We start from the raw sequence: 22,469 nt of genomic DNA on the forward strand, positions 1-22,469 counted from the left end.
GCTGTCATCTTCCAGAAGATGTAAGTACATTGGCATCACTGCCACTGTCGAATAGCTAGCTTTCTTTCTGTCCACTTTACTTCATGCTAACAGCTGTGTGGGATAAATTCTGGTCCTCTGTTCTGTTTCCCTGGTCTACATGTCTGTTTTGTGCCCGTACCATGTTCTCTTTGTCACAATAGCATTACAGTGTAATCTGAGGTTATGTATTGTGTTCTTTTTCTGTAGTGTTGCTTTGGCTATTGGTGATCTGTTATGTTTCTGTCCATGTAGGAATATGGAAACTCTTTCTATGTCTGTATCTTTTATAGTTTCTTTTGTCAGTATCCAGAAATTTTTACTGTAGAGTTCTTTCATTTCCTTGGTTAATGCTATTCCTGTTTTGCCCATATTTGCAAGGTCCTCTAAAATCAACAAGGAACCGGGCGGTGGTGGCGCACGCCTTTAATCCCAGCACTCGGGAGGCAGAGACAGACAGATCTCTGTGAGTTCGAGGCCAGCCTGGTCTACAAGAGCTAGTTCCAGGACAGGCTCCAAAGCCACAGAGAAACTCTGTCTTGAAAAACCAAAAATAAATAAATAAATAAATAAAATCAACAAGGAGACCGAGTCCCATATGTAAAAGCAAATAGCCTTTATTCTACACAAGTTTGCAATCTCAGACTTTCCGTGTCCAATGTACTGGAGTGATTGGAGAGCCCCGAGCTCAGCTAGAATTGGGTTTTTATAGTAGTAAAGGTAGGGGGTGAGAGATTTCCAATGTTCAGGACCCCTGGTTGGCTGATATTTGTCTAGAGGTGTCCTTGTGAATGTGTTCTGGCAGGTGATCCTATTTACAAAGGTTAGAACTTTAGGAATTTTCTTTTGATGGTCTGTTCCTGGGCAGTACGTGGGTAATCTCAGTTTATGGTCCTTCCTGCAATCAGGTGTTGCCTCAGGGAAAACTACTGAGATTCAGGCCTCTATTAAGCTTATCATGTCTGGGCCCTACAATTCCTATATAAGTGTTTTACATTTTGGGGGAGTTATTATGAAAGGGATATTTTCCTAATTCCTTGCCAGTGAGTTCATTATTGGTAGATATAAAAGCCCCTGATTGTTTTGGATGTCAGCTTTGTATCCTGCAAGTTTACTGAAATTGCTTCCACTAGATCAAAGAGATTTCTGGTAGAGATTATATGGTCTTTTAGATATGGATAATATAGTTTATCAATAGGAATAATTTGACTTCGTTTTTTACTTTTTTATACTTTCATATCTTCCTCTTTTCTTATTGCTCTAGTTAAGACTCCAAGTGCTGTACCGAGAAAGAGTGCCAACAATGGCATCCTTGGTACAGATTTTAAAGGAAATGCTTAAACTCCCCCATAGCAAAATGTTGTTTATATGTTTGTTGTACATATACTTTATGATTTTGAGATATGTTGTACCTGTTCCTAATTTCTCCAGGACGTCTACCATAAAGGCATGTTGGTCTTTGATAACTACATTTTTTTGTGGTCACGTGATTTCTTTAGGTTTATTTTTATAGTGTAATTGTGTTTTATTCACTGATAAGTGTACACTGAACCAACCTCGCATCACAAGAATAAAGCTCATCACTTAGTCGTGATGTACAATAATCTCAATGCATTTTAATTATATTGTGTATTTTGAACACATTTGAATTAAGTAATATATTTCGAGTTAGTTTAGTTTGCAATTATTTTGTTCACAAGTTTTGTAGCTCTGCTCATCAGGGAAATGAGTCTATAATTGTTGTGCCTTATTCCAGTTTTATTCAGGATAATACTGGCTTCATAAAATGAATTTGGTATTCCTTCATTTTCTATTTTGAGGAACAATTTCAGAAGTGGTTTTATTAGGACTTTTTTTAAAAGTTTGGTAGAATTCAGTCATGAGTCCCTCTGATCCTGGGTTTTTCTTTTGGGGAGACTTAATTTCCGCTTCAATGTCATTGCTTGTAACAAACATGTTTAATATATTTATATATTCAGAGTTTCACTTTGGTGTGTCAGACACGTTATTATCTCTTCAGAATATAAATTTCAAAGTATTCCTTAATGACCCTATAGATTTCATTGGAGTCTGCTGTTACATGTCTCCTTTTATCTTTCTTCTACTATTGGAAAAACTCTGGGACACGGCGCATTGCATCGTTAAGACCTCTAGGGGGCATCCAGGTCCCGTGATGTTTTCTCCGGACAAGGCTCTCGCCCCTGGAGAGCTGCCTCCTGGCAGATGCTCAGCACGGCCTTCCAGACAAAAACACGAGAAGAGAGAAATATGAGCATCCTCGGGCACGACTGCCATCTCTGGGCCAGTGTAACGACTGTAAATCCACGGCGGACGGAAAAAACCAAGTCTGCATTTCCGGGGACGTTTTAGAGAACGCACTGGCCCCGCCCCTTCCGGTCCGTAACGGGCTGCTGCTCCCGGACCCACGTGTTTGCACAGGGCTGAAGTTGGAGTTGCTGCCGCAGCAGTCCGTGAGGTGGTTGTGTCTGGACGCCACGGGGCCTCGGTGGCCAGGACATCGCCATGGTGAGCGGCGCGGTCGCTGGGTTGTCGCGGGAGGCTCTGGGCGGGTGGACAGGAATGGTAAACTCGGACCCGGGAGAGGCCGGGACGCGGAACGGCTGCCTGGGCGGTGCTGGCCGTGGGTGTCTTCCCTGAGATCCGAGCGCTTCCGCACCTCCCCGTGGGTGTCTGTCCTGGGATCCTAGCGCTCCCGCGCTTCCGCACCTCCCCGTGGGTGTCTGTCCTGGGATCCTAGCGCTCCCGCGCTTCTGCACCTCCCCTTGGTTGTCTGTCCCGGGATCGGTGTGCTCCCGAGCTTTCCCACCTCGCCTTGTGGCGTGGTCCACTTTCCCGTGTCTCCTTCCCTAAGAGGAAGCCCTCCACTTCTGCATCTTCACTAATACCACATTTCTGGGTCCACCCACCTCTGCTCTTGGGCAGATACATACACTCCCTGTCCTCACAGCCCCCCACGGGGTGGATCGGTCCACAGCCCTTCGGTGGCCCGTTCTGACCGCAGTCCTGCTTCTGCTCTTGCCTCATTCCTCCCTGGCAACAATGTTGTTTTGTCTGTATTTTGTCTGTAGTTAATTACGAGTTTTCATAAAGCATTTATGTGTATACTTATGAGTATAAAGGGCACATTCACAGAATCCGAATGTTAATCTTACAATTGATACTGTGTCGATTCAATTGAATCAGAATATAAGCTCAGGAGATTTTGTTCTTTGCATTAAATCTTGGTGGTTTTGTTTCTTTAACTTAAAATCTTTGAAAGCTGTAAAGCTGTTACATAATTTCATGCTCCTCTTACACTGGAAATTCTAAGGCTTTAAAAGAAAACTTGTGTGTAATTATCCCAGTGCGAACAAGGAGTGACAAAAATGGAAGTGAGTCCTTTGATAACTTGAAAACTGTTAAAAACATTATACACACCTTGATGTTCTTTGCTATATTTTTTCTTTTAGTATTTGTGGCAGATTTCTCACCAAACCCTGCCCTACTCTTGGTGTTGATATGTACAAAATCCTTATCATTAAAAGTGAGTCGTTGTGGGGCTGGAGAAATGGCTCAGTGGTTAGAAGTTTGGTTGCTGTGCAACTATGAGAACCTGCATTCAGATCCTAGAACCCATGAAACATACAGGTGCACAGCCGTAGCCAAACTGTTCTGCGGTCAGAAGCAGGAGGCTCGCTGGGTCTCTGTGGCTGCCAGGCTAGCCCAAAAGCAGAACGTCCTGCTGGGGGAGAGAACCACCTCAAAGAAATAGAGGAGAGCAATACAAGGGGATTCCTGATGCCCTCCCTCCTCTGGCCTCTGTGCATGCACCGCACAACACAACACAACACACACACACACACACACACACACCAAACATACTTAAAAATAAAGCAAGTCACTAGAAACATCTTACTCTCGGAGGGGATTGCATGGCTCGTTAAAATAGCCTACCACGTGCTGCAAAAGTTTTTACTTGATTTATGTTTCCTTGAAAAATTCTTAATCCCTTTTCTCATTTGCCCCTCCATCCTCAAGATATATAGAGCTACACAAAAGGATATGTGTGCTGTGTTTCTATGTTTTTAAAGTTATTTTTTATACATAGCCAACTTCCAGTTATACCTTGGATTTCGGCCTTGTACATGTTGATCTGTTCAGATTTATGGAAACGTGTTCAGAGAATTGTCGGAAGAATGAATGCATGTGTGAATGAAGACTTGATGGACATTTTAATCACTTGGAGAGTTGTTTTGGTGATTTTTTTTTTTTTTTTTGAGCTGTGTTTTCTCAAAGGAGAAGGAAGGGGAGGGCTATAGACAGATGACCAGAAGGTACAGGTTCTGGGTTGGCATGAGCTTCAGTAGGATGGGGAGGGAGAGCTGTGTGAAGGGTGAGGGGTGTGATGCTGGAGAAGAGAGTCGGGAAGAGATGAGCATCTGGGCTGCAGATTGGGGCTGGTCTTGTTACATAGGGAAGGAATCCTATACTAGATTAGCACTGTAGATGAGAGCCTGTGTGCCTTCTTTGTAAAAAGGTCTAACAGATGTGCCCTCAAAGTATCCTGTGCCTGATCATGAGGGTTGCATGAAGGTAACTGACCGTGTTGGAAAGATTCAAGAGCTACCTTGCTTTTAGAGGGTGAATATTGAAGAAACTAACACCTGTCCTTAATAGAGGTTTTTTTTTTCCTGTAGTGAACCACCCACCCCACCCCAAGATTAAAATTATATGTATTTTCTTTTCTGCAGCACTAAGTTTTGGTCTGTAGACAATGGGGATGGGGGTGGCTTCCCTGAGTTTTTCTTTTCTATGTATGGCTGGAGAGGAGAGCAGGCTTTTAACCCTCAAAGACTCTCTGGGAGTTTGTGGTCTAACAGGATCAGGGAGCCTGACTCCTTACTGAACCAGGAGAGCGAACTATTTAGTTCTTATTTTGGGTTCTTGTTATACAAGTCAAACCCAACTCAAGTAATAGGTGGGGCCAAAGTACAGGACTGCACAATTAAAAAGCTAACCTTTAATGTATAATGTCTTTGAGGACTGGATTCTGACTGCCTTACCTGGTAAGGCCTGAGTGGGAGAAATACTTTTCCCTTCTGTGTGTGTGCAGACTTTGAAGTGGTTTCTGTTGTTCCTAACTTCTTGGTTTGAACCAGCCACATTTGGTCAGTTTTGATTTTTGCTTGTGCCATTGTCCATTCTCTTCCATGTGACACAGTGAAATGCCTGTTAAAATTCTATGTTCTTCAACATTAGAAATGTCCTCAACCGTAGCCCGCATTTCCAGCCACGCTCCCTGTGTGGACTGATTGCGTTGGGGAATTTCTGAATAGCTCACTTCTGTGATGACCATGGGGGAACGAACACTGTCTGAATCTCTGAGATGTTTGGTTTAGCTCCTGAGTCCTAGTGTGATGTCTCTGGCTCGTTGTATTTCCTGAAGATCATTTTGTGACTGGACTCAATGTATCTGACTACTTGTGTTCTATCTTTTAGCCGAAAGGACTGAAAGGAAAAATTGTAGGTCGAGAAAAAAAAGTCATCCATCCGTACAGTAGGAAAGCAGCCCAGATTACAAGAGAGTCTCACAAGCAAGACAGGAAGGAAAGGTAAATGTCCAGTCCTGTTCGTGTTGTGCACTAGGGAAAGCTCCTCCATGCATCTACATGTCAGGCATGTTCCTCGGTTTCCACCCCTGTTTTTCCTCTGCTCTTGTACTGAGGTAACGGTAATGAAGCCTCTGGTCTTACAGAGCAGACCTAAAACATCAGTTTCAGTAGCAGTTCGTGGTGAGGATAGTGAAGAAGAATTAACACGGGTTTAAGGATAAAGAGGGAGAGGTTGTATTTTCTATTTTATAGGAGTCATGGAAGAGTCCCCAAGAGCTTGGTTAACATTTGAGCAGAGTTGAGAGGCAGAGGGAGGACGCTGCTGCTGAAGGCATTTCTGTCGTGCTGTGGGTTCCACATAACACAGGAAACAGTGGCGGTGTGGGTAGATGCCTTGGGTCTGGTGTTCAGAGACTGGCTAGAGGTCACAGGTTAGGGAGCAGTCAGTGTTGTGGGTCGGGTGGATTGGGACCAGGAGACTACATCACTGAATGTGTGCTGTAGATGGGAGAGAGAACGTAGCAGAGGCCCTAGTCAGCCTGGTAGCTGGCGTGTCATCTCAGAGTTGGGCAGAGTTTGGAGAGAAATCTGCCGTGGATACTAAAAGGAAAAATGTACTAAAGAGCATCAAGGTGTTTTTAATCTTTTTAACAGATTAAAGGCCCTTGTTTTGGATTTTTTTTTTAATTTGCATACACAGTTACAGGAGAGCGTCTGAGACTGAGGGGAAAGATACTGTAAAAATTCCATAAGTTAGATCAAATAGAAGCCGTGTCTGTTACCTAGCGTTGCTGATCCAGTGAGTATAAGCAGTGTCCAGATGGTGGCTGGAGGAACTTGTCCACTTTTATTGCATTTTAATACCTTACCTAAGGCTTAAAGCCTCTTGTAGTAAAGCTGGGCTGTTTTACAATGATTGGTTAGACGTTTCCTAGGAAAGACTCGGATAACATAGTCTAATTTTCTTTTTTGCGGGGCATGTGTCTTTTTTTATGTAAAGATGTATGGTGGTGTATATTTACTGTCTTAAAATAATAGTTTTTCAAATTTCAGGTGTTTATCACTTAGCAGTTTTGTTATTCTTTTTAATATGATTTGCTACATCTACACAGTGTAATTTTTACCATTGTCCACATGTGTATTTCTCAAACTTAATTGACCTGAGATGCTCATATTAGAGCAGTGTTTTCTGCTCCAGGGTTTCCCGCTCTGAAGATCGTCTGCGGGAGTGGGTTTGGTATTTCCAGGTACTCTCCAGGTGCTGCTGCTGCCGGCATAGTCATAGCCCAGTCAGACCTTTGTTGGCCTGAGCAGTACGGTCTTCTAGGCTTTCTCCAGTCCCTAGCATGCTGAAGCAACATTCTAGTGACATCTTATTCCAGTGATTTAAAAGATAATCATTCCATTCCATGTTTCTTGTTTTTAAAATTGACTTTTTTTTACTTACATATAAAAAATATCAAAGTTCTTTGGGAAGTTTTTCTTTCCGATATTTTGGCAGATTTCTAAGCCCCTGCTTTGGAAATGTCTAATTATATGCACCTTTTGGTTCAAGATTGAAGAATGAGAGGGCCTTGCGTCTCAACCTTATTGGTAAGTGGGTTTGGATGTTTGAAATTCTGACTACATACAGTAGAGTAAAATTTTGCTCTAAACCAATTTCGCTATTAATTTTATCCGATTTTTTAAAAAAGCTGGCTTTACTAAAAGAACACAAATGAACTGGAGCGAAGCACTTGACTTTCAGAATAAATTGCTAGTACTCCATGCAGTTCAGCTTGGCAGAAACTTCAGTCCTAGTTCACGTCCACATCCTAGCTCATGTTTAACCCCCTCTTCCAACAACCGAGGTTATGATGGGCATGGCTGTGTTAGCTCGCTGCCACCTCATCCCTAAGAAAGTTGGTTTCTAAAGAGGAAAAGGTTTGCTTTGGCATATAGTGGTGGGGGTTTCCACTATGTTGTTAGGACTGATAGCAGTGCAGAAGGCAGTGGCAGAGGGGCTGGTGCTAGTAGAGCAAGCTGCTTACCTCGTCCTGGCATCTCAGTGATGTGAGAGTGCCCACTGGGCTTCCCCTCTCAGAGGTCTCCTCATCGCCTGGTAGCACCAGGTGCTAGAGCACGTGTGTTTAAGACACGGGCCTCTGGGAACAGTGTAGACCCAAGCTACAGCAATAGCTTACATATTGTGGAGCAGCGGGTTCATGGTTAGTAGGCTGCATACGTGTTCATCCTTTTGGACCTCTGGGAAACAGTGTAGACCCAAGCTACAGCAATAACTTTAGGCAAATACTATTTTTATCATTGATCAAATTTTAAAATACTTTAAATAAGTTAGATAGTTTTTCTTTATAAGAACTTGGAATTTTATATTCTATGAATCCATCTTTCCTCTGTTCCCTGATGTTGGACAGGAAATGTCTGGGCCCTGGAGAGGTGACTTGCTGGTTAGGAGGGTAGGCACACTGCTCTTGCAGAGTTCAGGCCCCAGAGTCCACACAGGGAAGCTGGCAACTACCTACAGGTCCTGCTCCATGGCACCCAGTACCGTCTTCTGGCATCTGGACGCTGCACTCACGTACATAAACACATAACAACACACGGCATGCACCTAACTGAATAGAAACACATTGTTTAAAAGGAAAGAAGAGTACAGAGAAAAATATCACTTCCATCCTTGTCTCTTTCTTAAATTGCTGCAGTTTTATTTCAGACAAATTGGTTTCATTGACTCAGCTACACAGACACAGATCTTTCTATTTAGAAATGAGATAGTTTTGCTTTGGTTTTTAATGCTTTAATGTGGATGATTGTGGGGAAAGCCGTGTCTACATGAAGTTTTTGGTGCTAAATTTGTTTGGTACTTATTTATAGGTGACAAACTTCGGTGGTTCACGGTCATCTGGATACAAAAAAAACAAGATATTCAAAGAAGGATGCCTGTGAATTAATTGAAGGTAAACATTGGGCATATTGTGAACAAAGGGTCAGAAAAGAGAATCCCAGCCTGGTTCTCAAGAGATTGCTGTGCTCTGGATTGGATGTAACTGGATGGGCTTTTTAACAGAAAGACTTGAGTTTGTGACCCAGCTTGATCCCCTCTTAGCTTCCTTGGAGTAGGGAGGCTTCCTGGAAAAGCATTGTCTGCACTGCCCTGGGTGTTAGGTTGAGGTGAGGGTAGCATGAAAGCGTCTGCAGACTGAGAGATTGGTGTCCAGAAGGCCTCAGAGGTGGGGCCAGACGCTGAACGGTGAAAGGGCCCACCAGCGTTTCCTGTGACTGGCACAGCAAGCTCAAGGCTAGTGTTAACCCGTGCTGCAGAGACAGCTGGCTTTTAACAGCGTTAGTGACCCTCTGAGTTCGGACCTTATCTGAGGACATAGGGAGCTCTGGGAGGACTTTGCAGGAAACTTGTGCAGTCCTCACGCATATACTTGAGGTCACAGCCGTAGAATGAGGACGGCTGAGAAGGGCAGTGGTGGTGCTGAGGACTCTACTGCCGTCCTCTGCGTGGTTAGCCGCAGCCCGGTGGAGAGCTAGAGAGCAGCGAGGTAGTAGTAGTGGGGCTTAGGTTAGAGCAGGGAGAGATGCACAGAGAGGGTTCGTACCTCTGAGTCTCACGTGGAATGTCACACTGTGTCCTGAGGTGGGGAGCTCAAACGGTGGAGCAGGCATGATGCTAATGTCTATGATGGGGGGAGATGCAGAGGTCTGAGGAAGAAATCCAGTCGGTAATTCAGTGTGAGGGTCCTCAGTTCAGCAGACAGCTGCTGTGATTTGTTCACTGAAGTTAAGAAATGGTTGGATTATTCATGAATGTGGTCAGAAAGGCTGAGGAACTGAGGAATTTGATTATGCTAATATTCAAAGGACAGGGACACTTGGGCACCTACACTAAAATGAATTAATATAGACCTTGTAGCTCATCATTTTCATATTTTTCAGGTATTTGAGTCGATTCAGCAGTGAGCTGGAGCAGATTGAGCTACATAACAGCATCAAGGACAGACAGGCCGGCGGCACCACTCCCGGGAGACGGTCATCAAGCAGACGATGGAGCGGGAGCGGCAGCAGTATGACGGCTATGGCTTTGGTGGGTACTCTCTGACTCATTTTGCCTTTTGAAAATAGAATCTGATTTATGATGGACTTCAGAGGTTCACTCTATTGATTTATCTTGAGTCTCTTCTGGCTTTATTTCCTTGTGACAGTGACAGCTATGACAGTTGATATGTCATCTCCTGTGAGAGCTGCTTCTTCCTAGCACACATCCTGCTTGTCTTCTCCCGTCTCCAGACACTTGTCCCTCCTTCCCACCGTGACAACTCTTGCTCTCCAAGCCGCAATAAGACATTGTCCCTTGTTAGCCTCTGGCCACGTAACTCATTCCTAAGCATAAGTACAGTGCACTACCAGTTGGCAACACTGACGCTGACTGGCCAGCTCAGTAGGCTGAGCTGATGACCTTAAACTGGTGCCCATTCCGAGGTCAATACAGATAATGCAATCACTGTTTTTTAAAAATAATGATTTTGTGACAACTTATGCTGGAGAGGTTGTGGGGAAAAGGGAACACTTCTGCATTGCTGGTGGGAATGCAAGCTGGTACAACCCCTTTGGATGTCAGTGTGGCAATTTCTCAGAAAATTAGGAAACAAACCTTCCTCAAAACCTAGTAATACCACTTTTGGGTATATATCCAAAGGATGCTCAATCGTGCCACAAGGACATGTGCTCAATCATGTTCATAGCAGTTTTCTTTGTCATAGTCAGAACCTGGAAACAGCCTAAATGTCCCTCGATCGAAGAATGATTAGAAAAATGTGGTACATTACACGATGGAGTACTACACAGCAGAAAAAATAACGACAGTTTGAATTTTGCAGGAAAATGGATGGAGCTAGAAAACATTATTTTGAGTGAGGTACCCAGACCCAGAAAGACAGTTATCACATGTACTCACTCATAGGTGGTTTTTTAAACATAAAGCAAAGAAAGCCAGCCTACAAAACACAATCCTAAAGGACTTAGACAACAATGAGGACACTAAGAGAGACTTACATAGATCTAATCCACATGGAAAGTAGAAAGTAGAAAAAGACAAGATCTCCTGAGTAAATTGGGAGCATGAGGACCTTGGGGGAGGATTGAAGTGGGGAGGGGAGAGGCAGGGAGGAGAGCAGAGAAAATGTAGAGCTCAATAAATAATCATGTAAAAAAAGAAAATCCAAATAAAATGATAATGATTTTGGCTAAAGCCTACATCTGTGTGACTTAGGAAACCAGATGAGGGCAGCAGAGTCTCCGCGGGGAAGTAGTCTGTCCCTTGCAGAGGTTTGACAGTTGTCATGCCACCGTCTAAGTTCGTGTTTCTTGCCTGACCCTGGGGGCTTTGGTGTTTATGTTAAAATATCAAGTTTTAATATGAAGAGCATAAACATACAAGATCCCAAAGAACTCTGGAAAGTACTAGAAACTGCAGTGTGTAGACTTCCCCTTCACTGCGAAAACGTGTTTGTTAACCTACAATAAATAAAAAAGGGAAAGCGTATTTTTCAGAAGTAGACATATTCACACTTGATCCCTGGAATCCCACTGGAAAAGTGAACATCCTCATTTTCCCTCAAAATAAAAATAAAACAGATGAAAGGGGGGAGTGATAAGGAGGGAAGGAGGGCAGGGAAACTACAGCCTGGTTATAAAATTAATTAATGAATTAATTAATTAAAAAATAAATAAAGCAGGCCTGGTGACACACACCCTTAATCCCAGCCCTTGGAGGCAGAGGCAGCTGGATCTCTTTTGAGTTCCTGGCCATCCTGGTCTACATAGTTCCAGGACAGCTTGAGCTACATAGAGAGCCACTGTCTCAAAAAATATAAACAAAAAAGAGGACATATTCTCTGGTTCAGAAAGGTGAGGATTAGCTCAAAAGTCCCTGACATTATACAAGAGTGGCATCGTGCTTCGCTACTCCTGTGATGTTCATACACTTACTTCCTGTGAATATAAGATGTCGTGTGTGTGTTTGTGTCTTTTTCCTGTCGCTAAGACAAAATACTCTGGCAAAAGCAACAGAAGGGGGAGGCTTATTTTGGCTCACAGCTTAAGCCTGTTGTAGTGGTGAAGATACAGCTATAGATGCTGTTTGACTCTGGATCCACCATGGATGTTGGTGCTATGTGCTCCCTTTTCATTCAGTCTGCGATCCAGCCCAGGAAGTGGTGCTGCTCGGCACTCTTCAGTGAACCTGCTCAAGGTGCTGCCCTGCCCATGGGCATCCCTAAGCCCTTCTCCCAGGAGATTCTGGATCTCTGTAATTAACAATTGGGACTAAGGACCACAGTTCCACCCTTTGCCAACTTGACACCCAAACATATGCTTTAACATGCCTTCTTTCTCAAAGCCATCTTATGTTGCAGGTTTTTTTTTTTTTTTTTTTTTTTTTTTTTTTTTTTAATTTTTTTTTTTTATTTTTTTTTATTTTTTTTTTTTTAGCAATTTCAGTTCTGCTTAACAGTCCCTGTCTGAGACTCAAAGTCAATCTATTAACTGAGCTCCCATGTGAGTTACAGGGTAACTTGAATTGTATTGAACTTGTTCGAGGTCCTAATGATTGTAATTCTTTTTAATTTTTCATAGTTTTGAATGATGCGATTTTATTAATGTTAAATAATCTTTGAAATACAGTAAATTCTACCGATGTGACATGAGCTGTGTGTTTAATAACTTGTCTTCCATAGCAGTACATTATAGACACCCACGTCTGCTGTGCCGACAGATGCACCCTGTGTAACAGAGCTCTGCTGTCTTCCCGACACTGAACTCTGTTCCTTCCCAGCGTTGGTGTTTGTCTTGACCTGTATCAGTGCTTTGAAGGTGATTTTTGGGGGGGGGGGGGGGGCGACAGCTCAGCAGCCTACTAACCACCAGTTCAGGTGGTTCACAAGTGCCCTGCCCTCCAGCTTTAGGACCTTCCTACGCCTTCTGGACTCTGCAGGAACCTGCACATCCATGATGTACACCAGTCACTTTACACATATATTACAAAGGTTTTCTTCTTGTTAACATCAGTTACTGTGTTGTATGTGCAATAACAAGTGAAACTACAGCAAGCAATTTAGAAAGAAAATGCCTACTGGCTGTTACTTATGTTCTTTTTCAGAGATCCCAGACATTTTAGACACTAATAATCTGCAGACTTTTCGGTGAGTTTTTGAGATCCTTTGAAGTTGCATGTGAAATACACAAGCATGAACTCCCCTGGGTGTAGTGTAGATGTTAATAAAACATTCTGTAGGCGTTTCTTCCCCTTAGCTGTGCTCGAGTGTGCGCAGCTGCCGCTGTAGATGCTCCTTCTCTTTCCCAGAAACAGTAGGGACAGTAGAGCTGTCTCTCCTCCCCAATGCAAATTTTTATTTCTGAAGCTAAATAGCAAGACACAGAAGACTAAAACTGACGCCAGGGCAAGAGTCTTGTCACTGAGAACCTCTGGATTCTGCCCTGGTAACCGTGGAGACTGCTGAGGCTGGAGGAACAGATTTCTGCTTCTCAAGCACAGATTGTGCTTATTAGAAAAATCTTTTTTATTAGTAATTGTGGTCTTTTCTAAAGCATGTTAGGGAGCATTTTTCCTTCTGTTCCTCTGAAGAGGCAGGCAAGAATTTTCCTGTCTCCTCACTCAAAAAAAGAACATGTTAGGGAATGAATTTTTTTAGAATTGAAATTAGATAAATTTAAATCCAGGCCATACTCGAAAACAAACTGTGCTCCATGTTTCTGAGGCAGTTGTATTTCTGCCTCTTCCAAAGCCAGGGAGAGGAGATGAGCTCAGTGTGTTAACATTCCTGCGCTTGCTCTGCAGGCGAGCCAGCTTGCAGTGTGAGAGAAGCCACCTTCACTGACGTGATTCTAACTGCTGAGGGTATGAAACCTTGTAAGCCTGATGAAGACTTCCTAGGGTAGGGAGAAGAAGGGAAGCTCAGAGCCTACGATTTGTGTGGTGCATATGTGACGTTTAGAGTGTAGGGCTCTGCACAGGCAGCACCAGTGTAGCAGTATTTAAGCGAGTCTGGGGCTTGGGCTGTTGCGTGCCCCACCCCGCCAGCTTAGTGCTATTCCACACGCGTGTGAAAATCTATGGATGTGAGGTCTTCCTTCTGCAGGCAGAGTTCTAAACCTGGCTGCCCTGCTGTGCTGTCACTGCCCTCAGGTGCTTACACTTTTATTGTTTCCTTTTCCTAGAGAGTGGGATTTTGATCTGAGAAATTGCCAAACATCAAAATGAGGAAACTTGTGCTAATGATGCAATTCCTAGAAGCGCAAACAGAAACCCATTTTAAATATAGACAAAGATTTAGACAAAGATTTAGAGGAATTAGATCTAACTGGGGACCCTGGAGACTCTGAAGATGGGAAATTGGAACCAACAAGTGAAGCAAGTGATTCGGATGAAGAAATGACCCCGGTGCCTGCCTGCTCTTAGTGAAATCTCTTGAGACCCTCCTGTCCTGCTCATTGGTTATGCTGCATAATCATGGGGGTGGGGCTGCTGAGGTGGCTCAGCAGGGGCCTTGCTGCCAAGCCTGACTGCCAGAGTTTGAGTCCCAGAATCCATGGGTTGAAAGAACAGATGCTGTAAGTTTTCATCTAACTCCACATGCACACCATGGCATGTGTGTGTGCACACACAAATAAATTTTTAGTGATTATTTATATGTATTTGCTGCTTTACTCATTCTCAAATAAGTCACTTGCAGTTTCAAAATAGGTTTATGGTTTTTAAGAATAAAAGTTCTTTTTCTTTAAATTGCTTTTAAAATACAGATATTGTGTTAGTCTACTTTTCATTATAGCTAAATACTGGGGAACTCAGATGAGACTAAACAGTAACCAAGTGTGGTTTGTGGGGAGGCTTCTCTGTCTGCATCACGTCATGGCCACAGGTCATTGATGGAAAGCGAGACAGGGTTGTGCGTGCAGGGAGATGAGCAGCCCTGCCTCCTGAAGTCCTTCCTGCCAGCTCTGAACATTGCCATCAGGGGACAAATTTTTCTGGCACATGAATGGGATACATTAATCTAACATCCAACACAGCATTGACCTTCAAAGGCCATTTAACCTGAATTTTGCTGAAGGAAAAATTGGAAAAAAAAAATAGAGTTAGGAAGATAGCTTGTCAGTGAAGTGCTATAGAGGGGCCTGAGTCTCTTTTCTTAGCAGCAGTGTGTGGCAGGTTTCTAGTGTCCCAGTCCTGGGAGAATGGGAGGATGTGGTAAACAGTAGACAGGAACAGAGTGATCAGTCTGGCTCAGTAGTCCAGTGTGAGTCTGAAGGGTCAGTGTTCCCAACTCCCACTGCCACCAGTTGCCCTTGAGGCCGGACACAGCAAGGATGCGCTGATGGGCTTTGGTCTGGGTGGGCATTTTTTACTGTGTTGCCATTGTGTATTGGAATGGTTCTCAGAAGGAAATTTGGACTTTTGAAAAATGTTGGGACTATTCAAGGGCCATGGAGACTTTAGATGACTATGGTGTTTAACTAAGGCATTTGGGATACCCCATAGACTTGAGGCCAAAGTCCAGAATGTTGTGGTTTGATTTTGTATGTCCCCCACAAGCTCACGCTTGGGACATGCAGACTGCCACCTTCTGGGGCTGTTCTGACGGTTGTGGAGTATTTATGAGGTGGGGGTTTGGCTGCCCATAGGGGCAGGTCTTTGAGGCTAAAACCTGTCCTGGGTTTAGCGTGGGAGATCCTTCTATGTGCTTTATTGGTTAATGAATAAAGAACTGCTTTGAGCTTATGGCAGGGAAAGAACAGAACTTGGCGGGGAAAGCTAGGCTGTATGCTGGGAGAAAAGGAGGAACAAGTCAGACGCCATGGAGCACTAGAGACAGACGCTGGGAACTTTAGCCAGTAAGCCACAGCCACGTGGCGATACTTAGATTAATAGAAATTGGTTGAATTAATATGTAAGGGTTAACCAATAAGCTAGAGCTAATGGCCAAGCAATGATTTAATTAATACAGTTTCTGTGTGATATTTCGGAATAAACAAGTGGCCCTCTCTTACTACATGGGTCCAGTTCAGTTTCCCACCATGGGACAAGTTGTGTCCTTAAACTGTGGCAAACCGAAGTCCTGGAACTGAGCCACAATCACTTTTCCTTAATTGTTTTCCTGCTAGGAATTTAGATCATAGAACACAAAAGTAACTATTCCATCTTTCAGAGAAGAGCTGACACCAGATGGCTCTTTCATGGCCTGTTCCCAGGCAGCAGGTCACTGTCAGGAGAATACAGCACAAAAGGTAGCCCTGTTGCACATTGTAAGTTGTGGTACTAGCAGTTCTGCTTGGTGGTCTTACAGTTCCACTAAGTCCTTTTCTTACCTTTCAGATTATGATTTCATTACTTTTTCAGCGTTTCTAAATGATAAACACTAGTTTGCTGAATGTTCAACTGTTGGATCTATGTGTTACAGAGCCCTGCTGTCTTTGCTGTAATGTAATGGCTTGTGGTATCATTTTCATTCTTACAGGCAAGGAGACTGTACTCCGTATTGTTTTCTCTGAGACCTAAATCATGTGGTGTAAATCTCTCGTGTAATTCCACAAGACAGAACTCTTCCTATTAATCTACTCTTAAGCATCATATATAGTAAGTGACTCTGTAGACAGTGTCACTGGGGAAGCTGCAGGAATACAAGTGTGCATATGTAGACATGCTCATTGTAACACACTTAGGTGACCCCAGGAAAGCAGACATTGTACTCTTGGGTGGATGTGCCCTGCTCTGTCTGAAGCACCCTTTCTTTGCTTTTTAATGAGGCCAACTGTGTTGACTTGTCCTGAAGCCCTTTCTTTGATGGAGCTAGAAACTTGGGCTTTAGCAGCCTGAAGTCTGTGCAAACAGCCCCAGGCTGCTCGGTGAGGAGCTGTGCCTGTCCAATCTGACAGTAGAAGCACCGTGGGAAACTGAGCAGCTGGCAGGCTGGGAACTGCAGCCTTGTTCATACTGTGGGGACTCCTCAACCGTTTCAAATGGGTTTTGGAAGTTTATGTATTATTTCCTTTGGCTAATGTATATTTATTCTTATCTGTTTTGAAGGCTGGCATTTCTTCTTGGTCAAAAGAATGCGTCTACTCCAGGCCTGTTTGGAGACCTAATAGTCCAAGCTATCCAAAATATCAGTTAGTCTGATTGTTCTGGTCCGTCACCTTGTTAAGGGACTACCTCTTAGGAAGGCCAGTTCACTTTATTTCATGCGAAAGAGAGGAGGAATAATTATCTGTTTAGTGAGATAATGTACTTTTCTTCTTCTTAGAAAGCCATGCCCAGGTACAGTCAATATGAGCAGCCATGAAGCTCTGTTAGGTTTACACACCGCTCAGAAAAAGCTGTGATTTCTGTCTTCCCCGGTACGGCCCTGACCTTAGGCATGCTTTCCCTTACCCTTTGGACTCTCACTTTTACTCTGGAGCCTGCCCTACATGTCTGCGTGACTGCTTGTTCAAAATGTGCTAATGGCTGTTGTTAAACATGCTATCGTTACTCAGATTGCATCTGCAAAGTCTCGTCCTCTCTTCCGGTAGCTGCTGCGGATTTCCATTTTGTCCACCCTGTTGTGATTAAAGTCGAATAAAATTGTTTGCAGCTTCTTTCTGTGTCTGTTCTCAGTTATTTATTGACAAGACTAAGTACCTCTAAAGGGCTCCCCAGTTTTCTCAGTAACATGATATCCTAACGTGGGACCCCAAGTTGCCTGTAATAACACGAGATTGGTAACTATAGATTTGACCAAAGTTATGTTCAAATTCTATTTCAGACTCAGACCATTATGAAATCTAAGAATTCAAGGGTTCGGGATGCTCTCAATGCAACTCTAGGATCTCGTTACACAGGCAGGAAGTAGAGGAGCTACAGCCAAAGATTTGGAGTCATTTGTTTAATATACAAAGTCGTTCACAGACAGTTCCCTTAGTTTGTCGTAAGCACAATTACTCACAAATAGTAAATTGTTAGTGAAAGACAATTAGATAGAACTAAAGTACAAATGCCCAGTCTCAAAAATTGCACACAGTTAAAATACTTCCTCCTTGAGTGTTATCTCGGTTTCAACGTGGGTTTCTTCAGGTGTGGGAGATCGTGCGGCTGCAGCCCCAATGACAACAACTTGCTTTCATTGTGTCATGCATGAAATAGGACACCATTGAGCTGATGGAAGGACAGGACTTTATAACAGTTACAGTGTAGCTTTAGGTTCCCCAAAGTGTTAACGTTGGCAAGGCAGGGAAGTTATATCTGACAGGTGCCTTGCTGCTTCCTACCTGACACTGTGATTTCATGATGTCAGCTGTGCCAGTGACCTCATTTCGGCAGAAGAGTAAGTGTCTGAAGGGTTACCAAAGGTCCTTTCCCCAGAGGAAAAACTTAAGTACAAGGGTTCTTGTGGAATATCATTACCTATAGTGGCAGCTCTGGGTGGGGTTTTGATCTAGGATATTCTGAGAAAGACTGCCATGCAGTAGTCTGGGTTATTGGGACTCAAAGTTAAATTTTTTTATTTTTGTAGGGGTTTTGTTATTTTATATTTAAAGTTAAACCTGCTTGGGGGGGGGTCGATCACTTTTTAGGTTTGTTCTTTGTAATTATGTGTGTATCTGTCTGTTGTTGGGGCAAGGGGAGGGTACCCTAGAGCAGGTATGGTTTTTGTGAACTGTGTGTGGGTACTGGGAACTCACCAGGACCAGCTATGAGAGCAGAGAGTGCCCTAAACAACTGATCCATCGCTACCAAACTCTGAGCTCCACTTTTAAGTGTTTTAATTCTTTCTCAATTGAATATTTAATTATAACAAATGGAAAAGCAGGTTGCTTCATGAGCTCTAAGTCAGGTCACCAAGCCAAACGTTTTTGTTGTTATTAAGTGAAACCTCATTAACACTCCAGATGTGCAAAGATGTCTCAATACTGACTTTATTTGTGTAATTTTAAAGCTTGTTGTTTGTTATCATTTTGTTTTTTGGGAAAAAGTCTCATAGCCTAGGCTGGCCTCTATTTGGTACTCGCTGCTTGTAGCAAAGGTTACAAACCTCCCGAATGCTGGGATTAGTTGTGTACCTACCAAAATGAATTAGAGGAGAAATAGGAAAACTAAATATTTCTTGTCCAAAGTAATGATCAACCCATCCATTCTTTATTGTTCATATTCATCTTAATCTTTAAAATGGAAACTATTCAGTTACTTAATACAAGTTTTTATGTCCTTATGTCTTACAAATCCTTATTTGCCCCAGAGGTCTGGTCCAGTTTAGTCATGTTCATCATATTCTCCCTGCATTCTTAATGCTTGTCCCTCCCACAAGTTTTAAGAAAGATGAGTTTTTAAGTTTCTGATTCCTGACTGGATATTAACATTTCTCTTGTATATGTACATGAATATACACGTCAAATACCACACACACAACTGACATTGTTTACTATGTCTTTATTTCTAAGAATGGAACTAATTGGACCCAGTGTCAATCACTACAAATACCATACTCTCTTCTTCATTGAAAGATTCTTTTTCCCTTTCCTTTGATAATCCGAGAAAAGCAAACACTGATAATTACAAAGTGCATGGATGTGGTACCCAGCTTTGTGCAACATGATGCCCATGCTTTGGTTTTAATGGCCATCTCTGCCTTTTAAGGACAATAAAAATGACAGCTAACTAAAAAGTCACTTTTTAAAAAATTGTGATCTTTGACAGATAACTTTCTGTGATTATTTACCTAGCATCCACCTCGGTGTCCAGTCAGTTTATGTGAAACATGGTGCTCAGCTGTTGAACTGAAAACCAGCTCATCACTCAACCATAGAGTCATGAATATTCTACGGAGTACAAGAATGCGTCAGGTGTGAACATGGTTGAGATCCTTAGTTAAGTTTCTCACCTAGTACACTGATACTCCATATGGGATTTAAAACCTTAACACATCTGGTTTAGTAACAAGATCCTTAATTTTTTATTTCCCTCTCATGATTACTTTATGGGTAGCACACAGAAGTTAACTTCATAACATCGCTATAGATTGCACTGACTCCCCATATTTTTGTTCTTTCACCTCTTTGAGGAGTTGGACCTTCACTGAATTCAAGATGGAATACTTAATTTGATGAGTTTAATGCTTTGTAAATCAACATTTAAATGAAACTGCAGAACAAATAATGGATTAAAGTGTTGTTTTGAATGTTCAGCGGTTAAGCGAGACAGGTGTGGTTTTTAATGAGAAGGCTTTGCTGTCCAATATCCCTTATCCTAGATCCTGTCCAACATACTTATCTTCGTTCAGTATTGCAGTGTGTCATAAATACATGCTGGATTTTGAAGAGTGGTTCAAGAAAAAGATGAAAGCTATTTTAATATTCTTTTCCACTGATGACATAAAATAACCTGTATATATAATGTTGAATAAATTATAAAAATTAATTGACCTATTTTACTTTTACTAATGGGGCACACTAGAAGATTTCAATTTACATCTGCATCTGCAACTCATGTTATGTGTCTGTTGTTGAGCACTGTGGTGAGAAGGACCAGATAAACACGGCATGATAGTTGCTTTCAGAAACCGGCACTAGCTAAGCTCCACAATGCTCTGAAACTTTTTCTTCATGATTTAAATTGAAACAAAACTCCAAACATTTCTATCTTCAAATGTGTGTCGCATCCATTTCAAAACATGCATCTGTCAAAATAACAAGACTTCACAATAGCCAGAAAAAATCAGCTGTCAAAGTGTAAAAAACCTCAAGTCCTCCAAGCTCGCTTCCGAGTTGACAACGACTCAGGGTCGACGCACACAGTTTCAGGCTTAGGACCAGATGTGTGTCACTTCCAGTGGCGAAGGCTCACACGACAGAACTCTAAAGAAGCATATACTGCATCTGAGGTCTGTTCTGGGATTCCCTCTGCACTGATTGAAAGAGGATCACATGTCCGTCCAATCTTTCATCGCTGGAAGCCTTGTACCAAGCGTTCCTTACGAACTCACTCCTCTCAGACCCTTCACCTTTTCAGGTCCCACTGCAGGCTTTGCTTCTTGGGATCTTGCTCACTTGCTCATTGCTATTTTCTCCTCATTTCCTTTTTGCTCCAAGTCAGGATAAACAAGTCAGTAGGGGAACTGAGAAGACAAGGAAGCCACCAAAGCAGAAGCATTTCTGAGTGTTGTGGCAAGGGCTGCAAAGATCCTTCTGTGATTAAGTTCTCCAGTTCCATCAAACCGGTATGACTTCAGGCGGGGCGCCCTCTGCAGGTGGCAGTGAATTTGAACCTGTCTGTGGCACAGGCACAACCACGGCATCTTTGATTTCCGTGTTCACATTACATGAGAAGTTCTTCTCCAGTTTGTTGGCAGTGTCTGGGCAATTCTGCACAAAGATCACACGGTTGTAGGCCTTCAGCCTACGCCACAGTTGAACGTAGACTTTACACTGTACGTACATGAAGACGAGACCTCCCGTGAAGCCAATGGCCACCACAACCAGTTTTGTCCAAAATGGCCATTCCAGCACACCTGTGAGACAGAAAGAGCGGGAAATGTTATCAAGCTGGCGTGTCTCCGTTTGGTCTCCCCCACTATGATCCCTACTACACGTACTTTCCTGAATCATGCACGTTGTAGTGCAAGGTCAGCCAAAGGAAATAGGGTCAATTTGTGGTTCTCCAGATTCTGAAACAGTGGGCATCTTCAGTATGTCCAGACTGCTCAGGAAGCAATACTACTGATTCACTCACAGAGCGAGGCTACAAGAATGTCAATGAGCCCTGGGTATAATGATTTCTTTCTCTTGTGAACAATGCAAACTTTGAAACCCTGGCAAAAGCTTTCATATTTTCTATCCTATTGGTCATTTACAAAGCTAGTGTTTTTCTAACATGACTTCCCTGGATCTTTATAAGAAAAAGTATTCCTTAAGTGTGTAACTGCTTTTGGTTTGAAAATGAAACTTTTCCTTTGAAAACTTGTGGGGGGCAACTCTCTAACCTTAAATGGACTTATGTTATGGGAAGGAAACATCTCCCCACTGCTGCTGATGCCACCTTAATCTCTTTCTGACTTTGCTCACCTACATGTATTTCTATGCTTCTTTTGGTAATCAAATAGGAAGCTTATCTTTACAGTGGATTAGGAGTGTCCAGTAGAATTTACAAGAAGGTTTCTGCATAGCCAAGAAGCTCCCTTCAGCCACTTTCCTCCTATACTTTATCTAAAGTTCTATTAGTGTAATGTTGGAAACCCACTGTCCCCTGTCCTAATACAGGTTCAGGCTGCAGCATGGGCTGTCCCCATTCTCTTTATAAACTACCGATTCATTAGCGCCCACTCCAGTGTGAAGAGGATGCAGTTTGTGCCATGAGGTTGACAAACACTGCTTCAATTAGTGACATTACTTCCTGCTACTCTCTGTGAAGCTGCACGATCTCCATCACCGTAGCATTCTAGGTCACCCTTTAGTTTTGGCATCTAAAGAAAAACAATGTTTTTGCTGTCTGAAAAGGCAAATGCCGTTTTTCAAAATACTTCACATTATCTACGTAGAATTCCACTAGAAATGCTACTAATGTCGATTAATTCGCTTTGGAGCAAACAGAAGGAGTAAGAATATTAAATTGGAAGAGGTGCTGGAGACCGTTAGGACTTCCCGAGTCATGACTTTGGAGAAGTCCCGCGGGCATTATGGTCCCACGGGTCAAACTTAGGTCCCCCAGGCTTCACCACAAGCGCCTTTACTTGCTGAGCCATCTTGCTCCTTTCTGAATTCCCTGCAACTGTCATGTTAGGACCA

The 22,469-nt window shown here is 42.9% G+C and overlaps 2 protein-coding genes across 2 annotated transcripts in view; one reads left to right on the forward strand and one right to left on the reverse strand.

Annotated features, from left to right (window-relative positions):
- The first annotated feature begins 2,403 nt into the window (after nt 1-2,403).
- On the forward strand, nt 2,404-14,351 carry Tma16 (translation machinery associated 16 homolog). The gene is given in 12 exon segments (XM_038328762.1): nt 2,404-2,544; nt 5,518-5,630; nt 7,186-7,223; nt 8,505-8,519; nt 8,522-8,586; nt 9,574-9,637; nt 9,640-9,723; nt 12,796-12,838; nt 13,875-13,891; nt 13,894-13,920; nt 13,923-13,943; nt 13,946-14,351. Coding segments are annotated over 12 exon segments (660 nt in total). The 5' UTR covers nt 2,404-2,541; the 3' UTR covers nt 14,116-14,351.
- A 5,599-nt stretch (nt 14,352-19,950) lies between these two features.
- Nucleotides 19,951-22,469, reverse strand: part of Marchf1 (membrane associated ring-CH-type finger 1) — a 474,645-nt gene continuing 472,126 nt past the window's right edge. The window contains 1 exon segment of the mRNA XM_042054962.1: nt 19,951-21,196. Coding sequence (XP_041910896.1) covers nt 20,898-21,196 — 299 coding nt within the window. The 3' untranslated portion in view covers nt 19,951-20,897.

This window comes from Arvicola amphibius, chromosome 4 (assembly GCF_903992535.2).
Source record: "Arvicola amphibius chromosome 4, mArvAmp1.2, whole genome shotgun sequence".
Lineage (NCBI taxonomy): Eukaryota > Metazoa > Chordata > Mammalia > Rodentia > Cricetidae > Arvicola > Arvicola amphibius.